Source organism: Acomys minous (genome assembly GCF_964271855.1).
Source record: "Acomys minous genome assembly, chromosome: 9".
Lineage (NCBI taxonomy): Eukaryota > Metazoa > Chordata > Mammalia > Rodentia > Muridae > Acomys > Acomys minous.
The window spans coordinates 37406461-37427716 of record NC_140490.1 but is presented as its reverse complement, the minus strand read 5'-3'; the positions used below and the strand labels follow the sequence as shown (position 1 = coordinate 37427716).

Genomic DNA, 21256 nt, shown 5'->3' with positions numbered 1-21256 from the left:
GAAACAGACTCCCCCTAGCCCACCCCACTCCCCGCCTCCCGCCTCCAGGAAAACAACACAATTTAGTGCTGAAGTTTTCAAGCTCATGACATTCAGCTTGAGAAATACAATAATAAGTTATTTCCTGAGCAGGTGCCTTAGGTTACACTCTAACCCAGCATCTCTGTGGGCAAACTACCCACGCAACTTTCAGCTTCCCCACTGTTCACAAAAGAGACTTTCCGCTCCCACCCCCCAACCCCCCCCCCTTTTTTTGGCTTGGCCCCTCCCACCCGAAAGCACCCCCCCCCCAGTTGGCTTCCCATAATGCACCGGGCTGTGGTCTAGCGTCTCCTACAGTTTTTGATCCCACACTCAAAGGCCCTTTTCTTCCCTCCCTCGCTTCACAGGAAGAATAGGAAAGAAGGTCATAATATTGAAGGAAAGGACCGGAGACCCAGAGATAAGCCCTCTCTCTTACTTCGTTGCTCCGGGATAAACCCAACCCCCAGGGGGAAACACGTTTGAGGTAACTGGTCGGTCCCATCTTCCACATTTACAGGGCTTGAGGGCATTTCCTGTTCTCTACTTCCTGAGCTCGGATGCAGTCTCAGCTTGGAAGCCGATTGTGGGGGTGGAGTCCTAGGATGGCGCACTTGGCCACTGAGGGAAAGGGAGGTTATCAGGAACTACCCATTAGCAGTCGGAAAGCATCCAGCTTGCCTTTCAGCGCCTCGTTCCTAAGAGACCCTGGAATGGCCCACAGCAAAGGCCTCACAGGTTCCTCCTCATCACGTCAAGTGGCCAGCCCTCCATTTTTCATGTTTTTTTCTCTCCCTCCGATAACATGAAAACACAGCAAAGGATATCCCGTCACAGGCTTTGCTTCCTTTTGCAAAAACAAGAGGAAATGCCCTGCCTCAGAAAGCACCTAGTCCTGGACCTCCTTCCAGCGGGTATGGGAGGGGGGCAGGGCCAGGCACAACAGAGGGCACGCCAGAGTGACAGGTGAAGGGCGTCCAGAGCCCCTCCCAGCGGCACTCCACGCTGGCTGGCTGAGGCGTAGTGACAATTAGGTCCTGTTTAGGGGGAGGGAGGCCAGAAAAGTAAAACCAGAGTGCAGGTGTCAGAACCAGCAGGGCGATCAAAGTGTCACCTTTAATTCTGGTGTCTCCACTTACTAGCCATCTCTCAGCAGTACAGCGGTCGGTCGTGGTCACAGCAGTGCCATTAGAAGCAGTGAGCATGGACTACACCACTGTCGGTTTTGATTAAAGTTAACAACTAGGAGCAGAAACCAAGGTTCAGATCACTGACTTAGCAGGAAATGAATTCAGCACAGCCCTGTGGGTTAGACAGAGGGATTAGGGTTCAAATCCCCACTCCGCTTGCTCCATGTGACCCAGGTTACCTGCAGTTGCATCAACTGCAAACCGGGATTGGGTTAGTCTCCCTACTAGGTGGTCATGAGGGTGCAGTGGAGAGACGGGCAAAGCCTGTGTTCTAGCTGCGTCAGTAAGAGTCAGGTGAAATGTTGCCACCTCCACCATGGAAAAGCCCCGGTCTGCGGGGGACGTGTGACTGGGAAAGGGTAAGACTTAACTCTCTGGGTCATTCAAGCAAGCTCTAGTCTATCTCTGACAGTAGACCCCCCTCAGGGGACGTGCAGCCTGGGTGAGGGAGGGAGTGGGCACAAAGACAGAAGAAACAAGCCAGCCCACCCCCTCTTCCTCCAAAGTTTGGCCCAAACATTTCCTGAGTGTGGTCTGCCCTGCCTATCCCCATCAGGCAGCAGTGACTACTTCCTCCTGGATACCTCCACCCAGGCCCACCATCTGTCCCTGCCTACAGAGCAGCTGGTCCTTGGGAAAGCAGCCTGTCACAGCAACTTCCTTGTGTACACTTGTCTGCGAGGGCAGGGTAGTAGCTCAGAATGGGGTGGAGGGGCTGACCAAATGAAGCAGCAAGGTAAGCTACTCTGTATACAGCCCAGCGCAAGGGAGGAGGCAGCCCGTGGCCCTGTACCCCCTAGATCATGTGCCCTCCAAGTCCCAACCCCAACTACTTAGCAGATAGCCCAAGGGTCCCTCTCCTCAGAAGAGTAGCTGGGGCCTGATCCATAGCAAGCTTTCTGGGAATAATACCCCAGGAGGTGTTGAAAATTCCCAGCCACTTCTAGATCAGATGGTGTTGGAGCCCTCCCTCTACCATGGCTCCTACTCCCCACCTGGCTACCTGGCTACCTGTCCTTGGTCCCTATCAGCCACCATCAGCTCCCAGGGGCACCAATGTAATACGGACCCCTGTACCAGGTCCTGCTCTCAGGCCACATCAACACATTCCCTCCTCGCACCAGCCCTATCAGATCAAGTGCTGTTATCGCGGCCACATCAATGAAAACAAAACACGGAGGCAAAGAGAAACCGAGTAACTTGTTTAGGCATCATAGCCAGATAATATGGAAGCCAGGGTTTGAACACAGGCAGTTTATGAACAGCTATCACATGGGTACTCTTGCGACCTCCGCTTTATGGAGAAGACGGAACTTGGCCACAGGGTGTCATGGGAGGGAAGCTGAGGGCAGGCGCAGGGCCCGAATGGCTTCCCCAGCCATCACTGAGTGCCAGTCACTCAGGTTACAAATGGGGAAGTGCTGAAGTAAGGGTCAGAGGCCCAGGGCTGTCTCTCTACGGCCACTCGCCCTCTACACTGCCCATCTTCACTCTTGCCATTCCCCTTTCTTCCCCCCCCCCCCATCCCTCTTGGACAAAGTGGCTTTTAAAAGTAATTAGTAAATTAAAAGTAAAAGTAAAAGTAAAAACAAAGTCACTTTCCACAGAGCTCCGGCTGTGGTACCTGCTGCCATCTGCCCTACAAGAATGCATTTTGTAAGCCAGACCAGCACTGGGTTAGACTGGAGCTGTAAAAATTACCTTCTTACTGATTGACCCTTATTACTTTATTTATTAATTAATAGTTTAATTTCTTAATACTTTAATAGCAAATTATTTATTACTACCTTGTTGCTGTTATATCTCCTTATCCCTGCCAGAAGTAAGGACCAGAACAGAGCCTTTTCTAATTAACCGAGTTACACATTTTGTTGTGCGTAAAATATAGTTTGAGCCAGGCATGGTGTCCCAGCACTCAGGAGGCAGAGGCAGGCACATCTCTGTGGGTTCAAGGCTAGCCTGGCCTACACAGGGAGTCCCAGGGCCAGCCTGGACCGTGAGACCCATACTTATATATCTGGCTGATTCACCTAAATCACAGGGTAACTGTAAGGTCAGGAGACCTTCCTGGCACAGTAGGCTCCTCAGGGTCGATGTGGTATTACCTCCCTCTCTTTGCCTGCCTGCACCTCACCCGACAGTTCACCGCTCCTTCCTCAGCTTCCGCTTGCCCCTTAACTCTGAAGAGGGCCCTCCCCAAACCCCTTCCGTTATGCAAACAGTGTCCCTTGGTGTCCTCTCTCGCTGTGAGGGACTGTGCACAGGTGTGCCCTGTGTGTTTCTTCTATAGATGTCTGTTCTCACCCCAAAGTACAGATGCCACGGGGCCAGGGCTGGTACATCTACTGTGCCCGTCGAAGGCTGTGGCGGGTAATAGGAACATGGGGGCTGAATTGAAAGAACAAGCGCCCATCAAGCCAGCCTCTCAGACAGCTCCCGCCCAAAAGTGTGGCGTTTCAATAGGGAAGAAGGGTATCTTGATCACTAAAGAGGTGTTAGCCTCAGGTAAATAAGGTGGCTTTGTGCAAAAACAGCAACAGCAAAAACCTTCGAATCACATAAATCCCATTACTCTTGTTAAATAGCAGGGGGCAGACGAATGTATCCTTGTCTGCTCAGCCCCGCGATGGGGGGTTTAAGGGGGGGCTGAGACCGCCTCCCCAGTCATCTCCCCAACTGGAGCACAACATGTGCATCCTCTCTTGGGTCCTTTTGTCTTCACTGGCTCCTCTTTTCCAGGATCCAGATGGCTGAGGGCCAGGCAGGGCTGAGGAGGGGACAGGCACATGCACAACATCAGCACCACACACTCCGGCTGAGACTCCGTCCTCCTGCTCATCCTCCACGTGTCCAGGGCCTTTGTGTGACTGTTAGCAGATAACAAGCGTGAAGAGCCTCTTGCCCCTGAGGTGAAAGGGCAAGGGTCGCCAAGCTTCTGGTTCCTCCCTCACGAGCTAAGCACATTGGTTAAAAAGCCCTCGTTCCTGGGTTGGGCTCACGCAAAGGCATCATATGACCCGAAGCTAAAAGGCACACTTATTTAACCCTGCACTAGCATTAGGGGCCAGCTGGCCAGCCAGGTAAAGTAACTCAATTCTCTACAGCTTGGTTTCCTCCTTAGCGACCCCTGAGGGACTGTGAGGGTTAAATGACAGGGCGTGGCGGTCCTGGGTGTGTGGCACATGGGCCGCTGCATGAGGTTACCTGCACGTTCTCTTCTGTCACCTCGATTTCTGCAGTGTAGATGTAGTCGATCAGCTTTCGGAGCGTCTGCCCGTCCACGTCCTTGATTTCAATCTTCTTGGCTTTACTCTCAGACATATCACCTGGAGTTCACAACAGAACGGGAAGGACAGGAAGTTGGCACCTGTGGCCAATTCGCTTTCCCGCGTTGTCTTGGAAACGTGCAGTTCCTGCCTGTGCTCCCGGAAACCACCAGAGAGAGGCAGGCACAGAGACATCAAGGTCATAACGACCTTGGCTCTCAGATCACTTCGTGCATCAGCTGTAGGCGGTCTGTGTTCCTCCTGTTTCTGTAGGCGACGCTTCGGACCTCACTTACTGGCAACTGCGTCCAGGGCCAGGTATAGCCAGCAAGCTCTCAACCGGCACTGAAGGAGGGGGCGGGTCTCATAAGAGGGATATAAATATGCACAAACTACCATGACAACACTCAGTTTGCCAAACATTGAGTGAAGAAGCACGTTAAGTTCTTGCCCCTTCCAAACTTCATAGAAATGTGTGTTTGTAATGCTAGCCTCGTTTTTCTAAGGGGGGAGACGGGGCGAGAAGTAAGGCTCGGGAAGGCAGCTCCTCACCTAGTGGGCATACATCTAAAGGGCCAAGGTGGGTTGAAAGGGAGTTTGACTTTAGAATCCACTGCTTTAAACACCATGAAACACAGAGAAGGAACAACAGGCCATCCCTGGGCGCTGAACAAGGGCTCCCTGAAGAGAGCTCTCTTAGCTGGGGGGTGACAGGATGAGAAGTCCCAGAAACAGAAGAGCTGGGAAGGAGGGGCTGGACATGGGCTACGTGTAAAGGAGAAAAGATGGGAGAGGTACTGTAGCTGAGGGACAGAGAGGCTGCTGTGGCTGGACACAGGGCAAGGAGGGAAGCTGGAGATGAAGGCATGGCTGTAGCAGATAGAGCCGTAGACACCACGCAAGGGAGCCTTAGGTAAACGGTAACACCGCTGACAGCTTCTAAACGGGAGAATGTGAAGAACAGATGGAATATTTTTCTTGAGATCATTTACTTCTACCCTTCCCTCCTTCCCCCCCCCCATCCCTGCAACTTCTCTCCTGCCCCACAACTCCCTCTTGAAAGTCATGACCTTGTCTTATACACACACACACACACACACACACACACACACACACACACACACACACAGAGCTACATATAAATACAACCTGCTGAGTCCAGTTATGTTGCCCATAGGTCTGTGTGTTCAGGGCTGACCATTCGGGATCGGATAACCTATGTGGGGGGTGGGGGCGCTCCTCTCTGGAAAAGACTTGATTCTCTCTCAGCAATCATGAACTGCCTATAGCTCTTCACCTAAGGGTGGGGCCCTGTGAAATTTCCCCATCCACAGTGACATGTCAACTGGTGGTGTCATTTGGAGGTATTGCTTAGGGGACTATGCTGTCATGATTTCACAGGTGCAACTCCCTGTCACAGATAAATGACACTGTCTCTCAGCAGACATGTCCTGGTCCTGTTTCCTCTTCTCTGATGTTCCTGAGCCTTGGGTGTAGGGTTGTGCTGTAGCCGTGTTGCCTGGGGATGGGTACTGTACAGTCAGGTGTTCTCCACATGTTCATCAGTTGTGGATTTCTCTGATGGTCTCCAGGTGGAGGTTTCTGAATGAAACTCAGGATGTAGAGGTGGGAGAGCTGAACTGGAGGTGAGAGGTGTTAGTCCCTGCTAACAACCCAAGAAAGAGTACTAGCCAGGACACAAGAGCAGTAGCGACACCAGATTCCCAGTCACAAGACCCTGACAATGCCAGTGCTGCCCTGGGAACCAAGTGCTGGAACCAGTGCTGACCTACAGCCAGGTGCTGGGACCAGTGCTGACCTAGAACCAGGTGCTGGAACCAGTGCTGACCCAGAACCAGGTTCTAGAACCGGCACAGACCTGGAACCAGCTCCGACCCAGAACTGTCTCCTAGGACCAGTGCTGACACAGAACCAACTCCTGGAACCTAGTGCTAGAGCCAGTGCTGACCCAGAACTACGCCTCTTCAGCAAGTTCAGGGGACTTGAGGCAACAGAGACAGCAGAACACCAAAATAGAGGGCAATCTGACTACAAGAAACAGCACAACCAGAAGCCCTGGGTTGGTACAGTGCAACACGCGGTCTCCCGACACCCACCTCCAAGCCACGCAGACACACCACCAGTCCACGGGACCCATCCTGCCACAGCTCCAGATCGGAATGACTCTAGAACAGGGAGGAAGGTGGTCGGCATTGGGTTTGTCAGATCCTGTCTGCTAGTCCCATGCAGACAATCAGGCCAGGAGCCCCCACCATCTTTCCCCTCTCTGGGTACTGTGGAGGCCAATGACTCCAGCTTACTACGTCCTGGGACAGGAGGAAATGGTGAGCAGGAAAGAGGAAAAGGCGGTGAACTCATGCTGCCCCCTAAGAGGGGGTTCTGATCTCTGATCCTCCAGAGTTTATGCTGAGACACACACACACACACACACACACACACACACACACACACACACACACAAGATCAAGTGCAAGCAAGGAAATCAGAAGTTTATGGGGTTTCCTCCAAATGGCTATTTCAAAGTTTACTAATGAGAGTCCACTTGCCAGTTGTGTCACAAAGATAAGGCAGGTCTGAGAACTTAGGCCTTAGAAACAGGAATTTGAAAGAAGAGCAGGCTGCAAGACCTCAGGCATACAGTTAGGCCTCGCCTGCCTGCCTTCTCTCCGTGGAGTCTGTGTGTGGGAGTCAAGTCAGGGTTTAGAACTTTAGATAAACAAGCAGAAACCATTGAAATTGTGTGAAAATGTGTGTGTGTGTGTGTGTGTATGTGTGTGTTCAGAGGTGAGAGGAATTCCATTTATGGGAGAGTAACAGATTTATCAAATTCTTTCAGGCTTATATGGCCTGCAAAAAAAGTAAGCAGGCTTTTCCAGATGGAGCTTCTTAGATTGCCGGTCATCATCCTGTCCGGTGTTCAAAATCAAGCACAGTGAATCCACGTTGTCTCAGGCAGTGCTCACCAGGGCGTGATCATTCAGCTTTACCTGGACCTGAACACACGCGTGTACCGTACACTGTGCATGCCATCACTCCATGCATCGCCAGGAAGCTGCCTGAAACATGTTGGCTCAGTCTCAAGCCTAAAATATGATATTGTATGGACCGCGTTGTTTTTAAGCCCATGTAAGCTGTTCTGCACCTACAGGAACATAATAATTAAAATCTGAAAACAAGGTCGGGCAGTGGTGGCACACGCCTTTAATCCCAGCACTCCGGAGACAGAGGCAGGTGGATCACTGTGAGTTCGAGGCCAGCCTGGTTTACAAAGTGAGTCCAGGACAGTCAAGGCTACACAGAGAAACCCTGTCTCGAAAAACCAAAACAAAACAAAACAAAAAATCTGAAAACAAAGGACCCCGTGTATTTCCCTCCTGTCATCCCTCAGCGCATGTCAAAGCACTGCCTCCCTGCTCTGCGTTCTGCTAAATATTTGCTTCGAGAAACTGCTGTCTGAAGCAAAGAAAACTACAGCAGAGAAAAGTGCAGAATGGGAGAGAACACTGGCTGGCTAAGCTTTAGACACGAAGGTAGTGTTTGGAATAGAAAATATAAAGAGCTGAAGGTCTAGGGAGGTGGCTCAGTGAGTGAAGCTCTTGCCACACAAGCGCATGGCCTGAGTCTGGATCCGCAGGACTCACACGAAGCTGCCTGGACTCCCTGTGCATCTCACAGCAAGCGGGAATCTCAGGACTCCCCTGTGCATCCCACAGCAGGTGGGAATCTCAGGACTCCCCTGTGCATCCCACAGCAGGCGGGAATCTCAGGACTCCCCTGTGCATCCCACAGCAGGCGGGCATCTCAGGACTCCCCTGTGCATCCCACAGCAGGCGGGCATCTCAGGACTCCCCTGTGCATCCCACAGCAGGCGGGAATCTCAGGACTCCCCTGTGCATCCCACAGCAGGCGGGAATCTCAGGACTCCCCTGTGCGTCCCACAGCAGGCGGGAATCTCAGGACTCCCCTGTGCGTCCCACAGCAGGCGGAATCTCAGGACTCCCCTGTGCATCCCACAGCAGGCGGGAATCTCAGGACTCCCCTGTGCGTCCCACAGCAGGCGGGAATCTCAGGACTCCCCTGTGCGTCCCACAGCAGGCGGAATCTCAGGACTCCCCTGTGCGTCCCACAGCAGGCGGGAATCTCAGGACTCCCCTGTGCGTCCCACAGCAGGCGGAATCTCAGGACTCCCCTGTGCGTCCCACAGCAGGCGGGAATCTCAGGACTCCCCTGTGCGTCCCACAGCAGGCGGAATCTTAGGACTCCCCTGTGCATCCCACAGCAGGCGGGAATCTCAGGACTCCCCTGTGCATCCCACAGCAGGCGGGAATCTCAGGAAACTGGAAGGCCAGCCTGAGCTACTCAGGAATGGAGGGATTCTGTGTAAAACAAGGTAAGAAGGAGAGGAACCAACACCCAAAAGTAGTTGTCCTCCAACCTCCACACACATGTGTGCAAACACAGAGAGAGAGAGAGAGAGAGAGAGAGAGAGAGAGAGAGAGAGAGAGAGAGAGAGAATCAGTAAATAGGCTAATTAAATACTTCTCAAAAGTAGCCAGTGTTTTTTAAACTCTCCAATTGCCACTAACCATGGATCGAGAAAATGTGGATCAAAACTACTTTGAGATTCTGTTACAACCCAGTCAGGATGGCTATCACCGAGGAAACCAGTGACGATAAACGCCTGTGGGGTGTGGACGAAGACGTGTATTCATAGCTGGTAGAAGTGTAAACTGCTGAAGCCATTTGGTAATCAGTTTCCCAAAAAAATTAAAAGCTGAACTATGAGACGGCCTAAGCCATATCAGTCCTGAACACATCCGTGTTCACTGCTGCACTGTTCACACTAGCAAGGAAGTAGAGTCAGCCCAAACATCTACCAACAGAGGGCGTGGCCACATACACGGGGGACTTTTATTCTAGTATAAGGAAAAATGCAGTTTACTTTTTTAAAAAGTCATATAAAGCAAGGTAACCCAGATTCAAAAGGACAAATATTGTGTATAGTTTTTAATGCATGCGTGTGTGTGTGTGTGTGTGTGTGTGTGTGTGTGTGCGCGCGCGCGTGCACATGTATGGGGGAGGTGTTTGTTGTACAATGTAAAGACACCTCCGTGAGGTGGCAGGGAGGGGGAGAAGTTGTTGAAGACTGAGGAGGGGAAACAGAACACAGGTACCCTGAGGAGAAAGAAATGACTGGGGGCACATAAAAGGGGGCAGGGGGATGGGAGGGGGCAGGAATCACCAAGAATTATTGTGTTTGAAACGCCATAAAATTCTTATGCTGGTTAAAAATGCACATCTTTTTTAAATTGCTGATTGAGTTTCTGACCTGAATTCATTTTTTAAAAACATTATATAAGTTTTGACTTTTGATCAGGACAGCAACTTTGAGATGACTCTAAGCATACTTCTGGCATTATGTACTGCATATTTATGTGCAGTGGCATTCTTGGCGTTGACAATGATAAAATGAATATAACCAACAACTCTGAAAACCACTGAAGGCGGTTCTGTCCCTGCAGTACCAAATCCTCAGCCAAAACTCAACTCTTTACGTATTCATCTCATTGGTGTAAAAACTTGTTGTCCTCTTTAGTAAGCGGTAACAGTGTATACATGTCAATGACTGTCTGCATAGGCCTGAGCATGCAGCTCATCTGGAAGCATGCTTACCTAGCTTGCAGGAAGCTGGGGCTCAACCTGGATATGGTAACGCACCCCTTAATTCCAGCACCTCCAGTGAGGTAAAGGCAAGAGGGTCATCCTTGGCTACAGTGAGTGTCTAGGCCAGGCCTCCTTGTCTCAAAAATAAATAAATAATAAAAGATGAATTACTTTAAAACAAATTTCTCTATGGCATTATCAATTAATGTCTGTTTTATATAACTACTTTATATTTTTTATATGATCCCTGCTCATGAGTGGGAAAAGGTTTTTGTTGTTGGTTTGGGGGGGGTTGTTTTGTTTTGTTTTGGTTTGTTTTGGTTTGGTTTAAGGTTTTTCAAAACAAGATTTTTCTGTGTGTAGCCTTGCCTGTCCTAGACTTTCTTTGTAGACCAGGCTGGTCTTGAACTTACAGAGATCCACCTGCTTCTGCCTCCCGAGTGATGGGATTAAAGGTGTGCGCCACCATGCCAGGTTGAGTGGGAAGTTTAGGAAGCCAGATTTTAGGGACTTTTTCTTGCTTCTTCGGATAACTGTGAAGTTTCTGTAAATAAGGAAATGACACCGAGAAAGAACTTCAGAGCGCAAAGCATCAGTTGCCTTCTAAGGGCACTCCGTGGACGGTCTGCGAGGTGGGGCTCCATGTCCAAAGCCCGCCCACCACTTACTGTCTATCTCCACACACATGCTACGATGGAGTGAGAGTTCTGGAATTTTGGTTTCTTTAAAAACACAGAAATATTATAAGAATATGCTTTTAATCCCAGGTGTGGGGATGTGGGGCTACTTTGAAGCAGGTGACAATGACTTGCCCTGTGCTTAGCAGAGGCATGGTTTTGCCAGCTGCAGATAGTTTCTACAATTGTGTGACGTTTGGAATTCTGGGAATTTTTCAGAGGGTAAAAAAAATGCTAGAGCCCAATAGGCAAGGTGGGTGGTTGGTGTTCATTCGGAGGGGTTGGCTGTGGTTTGTTAGTAGTCGTGCTCAAAGAAGAAACACGAAGAAAGAAATTAGATTCAGGGTCCGACCGTCACCCCCCCCCCTTCTTTCTCTCATATCTAGTGATAGGACATGAAATGGGAGGGGGGATAAAGGGTTGGAAAAAGAAGAACCCACCAAGTAGCAAAGATCAGCTACACTATCATGTGTGCACGCACACACATACAAAACACATGCACACATACAAAAATAAATAAATAAATATTTAAAGGGAAAGTTCCCTTGCAGTAAACTAAGATGTAACTATAGTCACATAACTGTAGAAAACAGTCTTCCCATGTGTTTTATTTATTTGTATATATGTGATGCTTGCATGAACATGTGTTGGCATGTCTGTTACAGCACACATGGAAAGGTCTGAGGACAACAGTAGCTTCTCTCTTTTTACCAGGGGATTCCGGGGATCGAACTCTTGCCTTTGGGCTTGGCAGCAAGTGCCTTTACCTGCTGAGCCATCTTGTCGACCCGAGTCTTATCATCTCTTATGAAACAGCAGAAATGACTATACCAAACTAAGATTTTAGTTTAAATTGGCCCTGGAAATGGCAGGAATAAGTCACTGCAGAGCATTAGGCTCTCTAAGTGTTCACCCAGAGAACTTCCGCTGTCCTCACAGTTCCCAGAGTTGAATGGCATTTCTTCCATTTGACAGATTTCTGAAATTAACATTTCAAGAGTTGTTTATGCACAGATGAAAGGCTTGAAGTTGGCCCGACTCTAGACCTAATCTAGATTCGTATCTAATAATAGACTCTAGACTCATATCGCATAAGTCCCTCTGTGTTTTGAACCTGACTGCAGCCAACAGCTTCGACAAAAGAGTTGTAAAACTTAAAAAAGGGGTCAAAAGTCTAAGGGCAAGTCACCATTCAACACCTAGAAAGTGGGAACCAAGAGGGCTGAGAGCTTCTGGAACTTGTTTCCAGACAGCCTCGTCACAAAGCAGAGGGGCTGGCAGGAAACAAAAACCGAGGACGTGCTCTTCAGCCAAAGAAAGAAGTTTTCTCTTGGCAGCTCATGTAGCCTAGAGCGGCAGTCACTCCTGAAGGAGGAATCATCCAGAGGCTTTCTCATTCCTGTTTGTTTTTTAAGACAGAATCTCATTATGAAGCCTAAGCTGGCCTCAAATTCATAATCCTTCTGCCTCGGTCGCCCAGGTTCTAGGATAACAGGGTGTGCCACTTCATCAAGCTAGGGGCTTGGCCATTCTTGATTCTTCACTAATCTCTAACAGTTTGACAAGATAATTCTTGAAAGCCAGACCCTGTAACTTTTCCCATCTCTGCCAGCTCCTCCCAGGGGGTCTCTGCCAGACACCCCAGACAAATTCACTTTACATATCTTTTTTGGCTCTATCTCTGCTTGTCATATGTTAACATGCACTGCCCATGAGTGGCAGACATTTTTTCATTCAGCTAGCACATATCAAATACGTCCCACATGCTAGATCTATAGGGCATAGTGGTGAACACATCACCCCACTGCCCTTACTGAACTAGCTGGCTGGGTTTACAGAGGACAGAGGTAGATACCATCTAACCCACAACTCCAAAGGGCACCGAACACTAGAAAAGAGGATGCTGCTTAGAAATGCCATCAGCCAGGAGCCCCGGCACCCTGACACTCCTGGTCATGGAGCCCACTGCTCCGACTGATTTAAAAGCCACTGATCAGCCTGGTCTACCAAGTGAGTTCTAGGATGGCCAGGGTTACACAGAGAAACTCTGTCTCAAAAAAATTACAAGAGAAAAACAAACAAACAAAAGGAGGAGGAGGGGAGGAAGAGGAAGAGGAGGAGGAAGAGGAGGAGGAAGAGGAGGAGGGGAGGAGGAGGAAGAGAAGAAGAAGAAGAAGAAGAAGAAGAAGAAGAAGAAGAAGAAGAAGAAGAAGAAGAAGAAGAAGAAGAAGAAATGTTGTTGATGTGGAGGAGTCATGGCTATTCAGAAAGGAAGTAAGAATACAGGGAAGGATTCCAGGGAGAAAGAATAGTGTGTAAAGAGTCTAGAAGTGAGGAGGGATGTGGCCTCTATAGAACCATAAAAGGTTCAGTCTAGGATTAGTGAGGTGAAGCCACAGAAAAAGCACTGATAATACAAGCCTGATGACCTGGGTGGAACCCATAATGCTAAGAGAACCAACTTTCCAAACTGCCCTCTGACCTCCCCACATATTCTGTGGCATGCACATGTGTGTGTCACACACACACACACACACACACACACACACTAATAAGAAGAATAAACATTGAAAGAAATAAAGTTTAGTCTGGCTAAGTACGCATGCCAAGTGAGACAGGGTCAGAGATACATGCAGGATCTGGGCTGCCCGCATGCTAACGGACAATGTTGAAGAGTTTGTTGTTCGTGTGAAGGTGGTAGGAATCCTGGCAGAGCTTCGGCAGCTGAGGGTGTGTAAGCAGTTTCGGGGTGGGAGAACAAGAAAACCCATGTAGCAAGCAAGGAAAAAAGTCTAGTGTCCTGGATTAAAGGATTTGAACTTGAAGCCTTCACTCTCCACATTGGGACCTTGAACTTAGCCTTCTCTCAGAACCATGGAAAACCCCAAAGAACAATTAATTCCACACCCCTGTGGAATGAAGAGTCCACATCCTAGATTGTGCAAGCAAATGGAGTGTACAAATGAGATGTCTTAGGAAAAGGCCCCTTTCAAGAGTCTGTGTTACAGAATTCTCCCTTCCTCCTGTCTTGAATGGGTCTCATTGTACCTTAGTCCTGTGCACTAGGTGGAAAGAAAACAGAAAAATGCTTACCCCTTACTCAGTGGTTCCCTCACAAGTGTTAAGATGGTGTTTTAACCCTCACCCAAGTTCTAAGATGTGCCTTGCCAACTTTGTGAGCTACAGCTGAGGTCTTAGGCCCACTTCAGTTGTTAACTTCACATGACAAAAAGAAATATTCTATCTGTTCCTTGAATCCTAGCCAGTCCTCCACAGCTGGTGGAGTGAGCTAGTTTACTGCCAAAGCCTGACTTCCATCTCCTGGGAAGATATTTCCTGTTCAGCCTTTATCCCTAGGCCGGGCAAAAACCAATTGATACAATGGGAGTGTGAAGGCTAGACCACAGTGAGGAAGATCACGCCAACCTCCAGGCTGGGCAAGAGGCAAAGGAGACGATGAGTGTGTGAAAGCTAGACCACAGTGAGAAAGATCATCCCAACCTCCAGATCCCTGGAACTTCATCCCTCCTCTTCCCGCTTAGTTAGTAACAGAAGGAAATTCCTGTGTAGCCATTAAGACTCCTCACATTCTCTCTCACCACTACTGTGACTGCCACAATCACCATCATCAACAACAATAACATTACCATCACTGCCATCATCATTACCATCATCATGACCAACGTCACTGACATCATCATTACCATCATGACCATCACCATCATTGTCAACACCACTGTAATCATCATTACCATCACCATGACCACCACCATCATCACCACCACCACTATTATTACCATCATTATGACCACCAATATCATCACCACCACTGTCAACATCACTACCACCACCATCAATGATTATAACACACTTGGATCAGAAGAATGGGACCAGGTTATTCCCAAGGGTTGTTTGTTTGTTTGTTTGTTTGTTTTTGTTTTGGTGGTTGAAAGCCCAGTTGTGTTCTAGCCGCTGACAGGACTAAGACCCCGAGCTCACATACTCCTTAGACCTCAGTTCCTTTAATACCATAAATGAGGTTTGTTTTTAATGTATTAGATGACATGTATGCCAAAGACCTCTGGATAAAAACACAGCAGGATGCAGAACCTAGGGTAAAAGGCATAATAAAAAGAGAACAAGGGGGCTGGAAGGTGGCTCAGCAGTAAAAAACGCATTGCTCCTGCAAAGAATTCAAGGTCAATTCCGAGCTCCACATTGAGCAGTTTACAACTGTCTGTAACTCATCCAGGAGATCCACACTTCTTGTCTCTGTGGACACCTGCACTCATGTGTACATATCCACAGAAACATACATAATTTTAAAGAGAATAAAAAGAATAAACCTCTTTTTAGAGGGAGAGAGAAAAAGTTGGCCAGGCTGCCTGTTGTGTCCCCTGAAGTGGAGATGCTAGGTGTTGAATGAGAAAATCTTACACATGCCATATTCACAACAAAGCATGGGCAGCACATAGCCCTAGCCTCCTTACTCGGTCTATGCTAAAAGCAATGGAAGCAGTTAAGCTATGTGTCCACTCCAGATCTTTTTTGCAGGCAGGATAGATGTAGATACTCTGGCAAGCACTCAGAACTTTAGTTTACAACATGGCTCTCGTGTTAGTGTGGGTCTGACATGGTCAGGATATAGATTCGCCTTGGAGCCACCAAGGTCAGGGGTACAGAGTTACATTCAGAACAGCCATGAATGAAGACACGGCAGCAAGGAAGCCTGCCTGAGAGACTACGGTCATATGCCTCAGTCAGAGGAAAGCTGCTGTACTTTCTTTTCCTCTGGCCTTGAAGACACCGAGAGAAACAGTGAAGCCACCTGGGCCTTCTCACGGTGAGCTTATGCCTTTTGAAGCCAAGTCTGATAAGTAAGAACATTTTGCAATGTTATTTGGGTTTATTTTAAACCTCTATCAGGTTTTAAGCGGAGCCAAGAGGTCTCTATCACATACAAGTCATGTAGGAGCACAGGCTGGGCCAACTAAGGGTCTAACATATGAACAAACAAAAAGTAAAAACTAATATGCACTACAGCATCTGGGTACATCTCCTTCCATTGCACATATAGATATGTATACAGACAAAATATTTATGTCTCACGGGCCTTCAAATATTCATGGCTGAGCAGTTAATTGCAGGGGACCCACATTCAGTTCCCAGTACCTGCATGATGGCGCACAACCATCCCTGACTCTGGTTCCAGGGGAGATGAAGCCCTCTTCTGACCTCTGTGAGTACCAGACACGCACCAGGTGCCCAGATATACATGCAGGCAGAACAGTCATACACATAAAATAGATAGCTCTAAAGATAGATTTATTTTAATGTGAATGGCCTTTGGCCAAGTACTTCCTATCACAGGAATCTATTCTAAGAAAATGATCAGAAATTAGAAATGGTTAGAAGCGCAAAGATTCCCATGAAAATGTTAGCTGCAACAGAAAAATGTTGGGAAGAGCTGCAATTTCCAGCAAGTAAGGGAATGAATTTTTAATTAGGATAGAATCTTATGAAGCTATTGGAATGACTTCCTGGCCACGGAACCATGTTAAGGAGAGGACGCTGAGTGTCGTTAAGTTTACCACGGTAGGTAATGGCTAAGTAGACACGGCTCTTCACCTCATAGTGATGACTGACAAGGAAAACCCAAGATGAAGGAAGCATTAAGATAATCAGCAACACTAAAGAGAAATGTGAGGTACACTGGGGATAGGTGACAGTGGCATTTAAGTAAGTTTGGAGGGGTTCATGCAAGGTTCCGCTAAGGCACTGATACTTAAATCATAATGAAGGATGAAGAGGGGCTAGGCAGAATGGAAATGGCAAAAAAAAAATCCAGATTAATAGAAAAATTTAAATATATATTTATTAAAATATGGCCACTCAAGTATATGTGAATCCATTTATGTTGAAAGCTATTGTGTATGTGTACATGTCTATAAATGGGATATCAGAAAGAATAGTCAGCTAAAGGCTATAGTGCATGTATTTATTTTTATTTTAGATTTTTTTTTTTTAACCTTTTGCTTGCTCACATTTTCTGATTTTTCTTTCTGTAATCAGTATGTGTGAAGATATTCAGGTGAACGGGCAGAAGGATGAATACAGGATGAGGGGGCGGAAGGCAAGCGGGTCCCATGGAGGGCTTGGGCCACGCAGAACATTAGAACCCTCTCCTGATTCTCTCGTCCCTTCAGTTGCTGTAAGCCAAGATCAGTCCTGGAAGCGTGAGTTCCCCCAGCGGTTTCGATTCGCTAAGGCATTTCAACCACCCCGCCGGCACGTTCCTTGGAAGCCAACAGTTCAATTCATTCTACTTCTAAGCAGACTCCCCTTCAATACTGAGCTTGTAAGACCATGCAACGAGTGACAGGCCAAGCTCCATATTGAAACTGTGGCTGGATAGGAGATAAATTATTCTAAAGTCACTAGATTCCGGTGAAGGAAAGAACAGGGAGGAAACAAAGGCCTTGCAGCTGGAGTTTGAGACCACTATAAAGCGGGGGCGGGGGGAGGGCGGGGGGGGGGGGGGCTCGAGAATCCCAGGTGGTGAGCAGAGCTGGCTTTCCAGGCGATATGGTGAGGCAAGGTCTCACTTCCACAGGGCACAACTCCAAGCTGATCCCAGCTTCTTCATGTGATGAGGCAGGGGATGTGTGCACAGGCGATTCCTACAGCACAGTACCAAGGCCCTTCCAACAAGGCCACTCCTGCCCAGCTATGCACCACAGTAGGGAAAGAATAGATTCTACTGAGTGAAAAATGTCTGCATTCACCACTTTTGGCAAACTCCTCTTCCAACCTTACTCATTTACGTCTTCTGTGATGGGCGTGTAGACTCAACTGACAAGACATGTCTCCCAGGCAACCAAAGTTGCAATCAAGCAGGGACACTTCATCCACACATTAACAAAATACTTGTGCCCTGCTATGAGCATTTAAGAGATGGTAACAAGCAGACCAAACAAGATCCCCACCTTCACAAGAGATGAGGAGGCAGGTTAAAAAACAGACAGCTATAGTTTATTTTTATTTTATGGTTGTGATATAGGGTGGAAAGAGCTTTTGTATGGAGCTATGGTGATGATAGGAGGGAGCTTTTCTGATGGGGAACACTTGTACAGGAAGAGAAGCTTCCAGCTACCGCAAGGCCAGGACACAAGTGCAGTGGACACTAGGGGCCAGACCAGGATACAAAGCGATGGAGACCACACTGAGAGCAAGCACAGGCCCCTTAGGAAGCATGTAGCAGGGAGCCCTAAACAGGTGTGGTGAATCACACACCCAGATGGCATCCCTAACAACAGTCACTACATTCAGGTGCTCGAGACAGAAAGCTCAGCCTATGGGTTTCGGGGACTAGGCCCAGGCATAAAATATGTCAGATCCTTAGCCAAGGTGACTTGTTCCCTGAAAACTTGGCCCAGGTGCTGGCAGACGTCGGCTATTCCTCTCCCATAGCCCAGATGTCTATCTATACCTTTATAGGTGCTACAGGAGGCCCCTGGCTCTTGCCTGGGAGAAATGACCAGAGAAAAGCAAGATGTACTCCCGGTGGGAAAGCACTAGGCCAGGTGTCAAGAAACCAAGTCCTACTCATTGACTCACTGGCTGTGTCCCCGTAATCGGGCCTCTTTTCTCAGCCTCAGCCTCAGCAGGCCCAGTAGACAGTTGAGAAGTCCACACTGTTAACATGCTTCCTTAGATGGCTTAGATGCTGGATTTGAGACTAGTGAACCCTCGTATTCTGTCTCTTTGTTCCCCAGTGGGGTCCAGCTGGCCTGGCTGAGGCTCCGGTTCCCTCAAGTTCTCCATGGCAACGAAGCACAGAACATATACTCGTGCTCCTCGTGAGAGGTGACACGGCTTTGCCTCTCCCTCCCCTCGCCCTTGCCCCTTCCCCCTCCCCACCTCATGCAGCCACCCTCAGAATTCTCCCAGCGCCTTAGGTTGCCGCGCGCCCTCACCATACCTGTGAACATCGCACAGAAGTAAGGGCTGCAGGCTGCCAGGACCACACGGTGGGCTTCTACCTCCACATCTTCTGCCACAATCATCACGTCACACAGCAGCCGCTTACTGCAAGACACCAGTGAGGCGACAGAAAGGGTCACAGCGTGGACACCCTGCCTCCGACCCCCTACCCCATCCCACCTGGGTCACACACTGTCAATGTAGAAGCTTGGCACAGAGGCCCAAAGACTCTGTGGCTGTCAAGTCCAACGCGGCTTCAGTTTACCTTTATTACCTTGGTCCCCCAAGTTCTGCAGCAGTGAATATGGACAGCAGTGACTCAGGGGCTGACTTACTACCAAGGAACATGAGCTTGTCACATGCAGGACCAGGCACTAGCAGTCCTTCCCCCACCAGGGAGGGGGAACGGGGAGGAGCTATGCTGCATATGTGAGACTAGTAAAAAACAACTCAGACTCAGATATCTCTCCCCCCTCCCCCAGATTTAACACCATCACCAAAAGACACCCTTCCACACAGTACTCCCAACAAGCTTGTACAAACTCCAATTGTTACAATCGCTAAGAATCTTGCTGGGGCTGCAGCTCAGCGGTAGCACACTTGCCTAGCATAAGCTCCATCTCCCACACTGCTAAAAAGAAAAGGAAATCATCGTCTGGGGCCAGGTAGACAACCCAACAGGTAAAAGTGCTTGCAAAGCAGGCATGGGGATTTTGGCTCCCTGTTCCCATGTTTAAAAAGTCAGGTGTGACTGTGTGCATGCCTGCGACTCCAGAGCTTGTGGTGGGGAGGAGAAAGTGAGAATGCTAGGACTTGCTGGCTACCAACCTAGATCCAAACTCAGTGAGAGACTCTGTCCCAGGAAAATACAGCATCAGAGATTGATAGAGTGATTGACAAAGTAGAACACTTGATGTCCTCCTCAGACCTCCCAATACAGTCTCATACACTCATAAACACACATATACACTCACACACACACACACACACATACACACACACACACTCACACTCACACACACACACACTCACACACAATCTTATGGGCTAAGGATATGACTCAGTTGGTAAAGTGTTTGCTATGCAAGTGTGCAGGACCTGCGCTCAGTCCCCAAGAAGCCACTTTTAAAAGACAGGCACCAGGCATGATGCATGCCTCTAATCCCAGCACTAGGAAGGCAGAGACAAAAATATCCCTAGGCTTGCTGGCCAGCCCATCTTGTCAAATATGCGAGCTCCAAGTTCAGTTGGAGGCTTGTCTCTAAAAATAAGATAGAGATGTATATTGCAATACCAACCTGCCAGGCAAGATGTGCCCACTGATGTAGTGGTGGCACAATATTTACAGGGTAACCAACTGCTTTTGGACTAGATGTGAGACCTGTGCCACAAGGATGAACCAGGCCTGGCATTGTCTGTAAGCCTGGGCGGAAGCTCATGCTCAGGAGGCCATCAGCTTAGGAGGGAGCCTCCTATGACCCTTTCTGCTAAACAGCATGCTGTCCAACTGCCTTTTACGTATGCTTGCTTATGACCACAGTTTAGTGCTGCCATCAGTCTTGACCAGAGAAGCTTCTCGCTGCAGTGGCAAGTAGTTAAGGCAAAGACTCATAACTGAGAATACATGTCTACTGAGTGTTCAGCCCTAAAAGGGACATCAATATTAGCCCCTACCCCAAGGCTCAGAGAACATCATAGAAGGAATAGAAAGAATCTGTGAGCTGGAGGGTGGGGAAGGGTGCTGTGCACTGCTGTCTTCAGGACACGGGCATGCCCCTTGCTCTCATGAACCCACTGCAGCCATGAGCAGCTGCACAAGACTGAATCAACAAGATAAGTCAACACTCAAACAAGCAGTAGTTATTAACCAAAAAAGGAGAGGACAGGAAAGGGAAATGGGGACATATTGGGGTGCCTGGGAGTTGAGAGGGGAGGTTGGGTGTGCATATGATCAAGATACATTGTTTGCATGTATGAAATTATCAAAAAGTTAAAGATATTCTATTAAGAAATAAAATGGAGAGTGATTAAGAAAGATGCTCAACATTGACCTCTTGGCCTCTACATGTATGTACACACATTGGAAGACACGAGAAGCTGTAAAACACACATACACACACACACACACACCAGAATCTTTTTACATGGCAATAACTCCCACTCCACTGTGGACTTAGAAAATGAATTAGCATACTTAATCTTGTACATTGGACACCTGGCTGCAACCTGTGATATAGTAGGCCCTACATCTTTTCAAACAAATAAACAAGTTAATGAAATGAATCAATCCACATTCATTGAAAAATGGGTAATCGAGAACTGGGTTTGGTGACACAGCCTGTAATCCCAGATACTCAGGAGCCTGAGGCAGGAGGATCTCAAGTTTGAGGCTATCCTAGGCAATTTAGTGAGATTGTATCTCAAAACAAAAAGT

The 21256-nt window shown here is 48.4% G+C and overlaps 1 protein-coding gene across 2 annotated transcripts in view; it reads right to left on the bottom strand.

The window, feature by feature from the left end:
* KLHL3 (kelch like family member 3) overlaps positions 1-21256 on the bottom strand; it is a 136560-nt gene that overhangs the window by 71683 nt on the left and 43621 nt on the right. For both annotated transcript variants that reach the window (XM_084794555.1, XM_084794554.1), the window contains 2 exons: positions 18821-18927; positions 4416-4537 (listed from right to left, as the gene is read on the bottom strand). In XM_084794555.1, the coding sequence (XP_084650681.1) occupies positions 4416-4537; positions 18821-18927 (229 nt within the window). The remainder of the gene's footprint in view (positions 1-4415; positions 4538-18820; positions 18928-21256) is intronic.